General features: G+C 38.0%; 1 protein-coding gene across 5 annotated transcripts in view; it reads left to right on the top strand.

Moving 5' to 3' along the window:
• Positions 1–285: 285 nt before the first annotated feature.
• LOC105553656 (cytochrome P450 2C20) overlaps positions 286–1,917 on the top strand; it is a 39,620-nt gene continuing 37,988 nt past the window's right edge. For 3 of the 5 annotated variants that reach the window (XM_011999812.1, XM_011999806.1, XM_011999789.1), the window contains exon 1: positions 287–587. In XM_011999812.1, the coding sequence (XP_011855202.1) occupies positions 563–587 (25 nt within the window). In that variant the 5' untranslated portion in view covers positions 287–562. Of the gene's footprint in view, positions 588–1,917 lie in introns of all 5 variants that reach the window. The other 2 variants (XM_011999797.1, XM_011999781.1) reach the window with 1 other exon arrangement.

The raw sequence follows: 1,917 nt of genomic DNA, 5'->3' as shown, positions 1-1,917 counted from the left end.
CAAAGTCATAAATTCCTAACTGGTCATTAATCTGAGAATATTGAATTTTGAGTATTTTCAAACATAGAATCATTTACTTCAGTATTTCTCCATCATCACAGCACATTGGAACAACCAGGACTTCTAATTACCAATACCTGGACTCCAATCCAATATAATGAAATCAGAATCTCCTGGATGGACACTGCAAAGAAGGAGTAGGACAAAAGAACATTCTATCTCTATCCATGGGCCAAAGTCCACACAGAAAAAAAGTATAAATTGGACCTAGGTGATTGCTTACTTTACATGTCAAAGAGACACACACTGAATTAGCAGGGAGTGTTATAAAAGCCTTGGAGTGCAAGCTCTCAGCTGTCTTAGTAAGAAGAGAAGCCTTCAATGGATCCTTTTGTGGTCCTGGTGCTCTGTCTCTCCTTTGTGCTTCTCTTTTCACTCTGGAGACAGAGCTCTGGGAGAAGGAAGCTCCCTCCTGGCCCCACTCCTCTTCCTATTATTGGAAATATGCTACAGATAGATGTTAAGGACATCTGCAAATCTTTCAGCAATGTAAGTATGCTTTATGTTCCTCCAGTCACTTGCAAAGGGTAAGTTATTTGACTGCTATTTTTAGACAAAATATATTCTTGGAAGCACTCTATTTTAATAGATCATTGTAAAGCAAAATACTCCCTCTGAACTTCTTTGATGTTTCTTTTGTCTTTCTAAGTCTGTCATTGTCAGAAATAGTAGAGTGAGTTGATGCATTTTGTGAATACAAAATCACTGGGGTCATTGTATGATAGAATCATTTAATACAATGTCAAAAGTTGGAAGTGCTGTTCACCTCTTTGTTTCAGAGTGTTTTGCTATGATTTTTGACTGAAGGTGAAGGTAAATGTGTGTGATTAGAAATTTCATCCAATAAGTCCTCTACTGCAGTAGTCATGTGTTTTATTCAGAATCGTCATGAAAATTGAACTTCTCTGAAGATTCATTTGATGGCTGATATGACAGAAATATTTGTGGGTTCAGGAGAAGCATATATGCATGAAAGAAAGAAGTAATCAGTCGGGGCCCAATTGGTGGTTAACATAATTCTTCTGGATTCTGAACAAAGTCACTGTCTGTGGTCAAGATTGCTGGAGAATGGAAGAAATTCTTTTTTCAGGAGTTGCTGAATGTCCTGATTCTAACTTTGTGGTACTTCATCTTTCCGTATTGGTAATACCAGCAGTTACAAACTGGATTGGGCATCAGAATTGCCTAGGGTGACACTGATAATACAGATTTCTAGGGTTGATCACAGGACTGCTGAATCAGAATCCTCATGGTAAGAGCTTTACAGGTGACCCTGAAGTCCTTAACCGGGTATTGGCCTCAAGGTGGACATGGGGGAGTGATAAATTGTTCAAGCATCAGTTTAAATTAGCAGAGGTTCAAGTTTGGAACTTCTATATATTACCCGTGGGACTCTGAGAATGAATTTGGAATTCTCTGGCCTCAGTTTCTTCATTTTTAAAACAGGGCAAATGAATGTGCTCAATGTGTTGAAGTGAGGATGAACTGTGATTTGTGTACCAATTGCCTGGGTTATTGCATAGCATATCATAGGTCATCTATAAGTGGCAGCTATGACAATCACCATCACATTTATGTACAAAATTCAGAAATATTGAATCTATGTGTGGCAAATATAAACATTAAAAAATACAATGAAAATATCAGTCTGAATCATACGTAATATTTGGAGCAAATAACGACTTATTTTGCTGCTATTTGCATTTCCTTTCCCAGTTCTCAAAAGTCTATGGTCCTGTGTTCACCGTGTATTTTGGCATGAATCCTGTAGTGGTGTTGCATGGATATGAGACAGTGAAGGAAGCCCTGATTGATAATGCAGAGGAGTTTTCTGGAAGAGGCATTTTGCCAATATCT

Source organism: Mandrillus leucophaeus, unplaced genomic scaffold (genome assembly GCF_000951045.1).
Source record: "Mandrillus leucophaeus isolate KB7577 unplaced genomic scaffold, Mleu.le_1.0 Scaffold117, whole genome shotgun sequence".
Classification (NCBI taxonomy): Eukaryota; Metazoa; Chordata; class Mammalia; order Primates; family Cercopithecidae; genus Mandrillus; species Mandrillus leucophaeus.
Note: the sequence above shows the minus strand (reverse complement) of the source record. Positions and strands in the feature narration are given on the sequence as shown.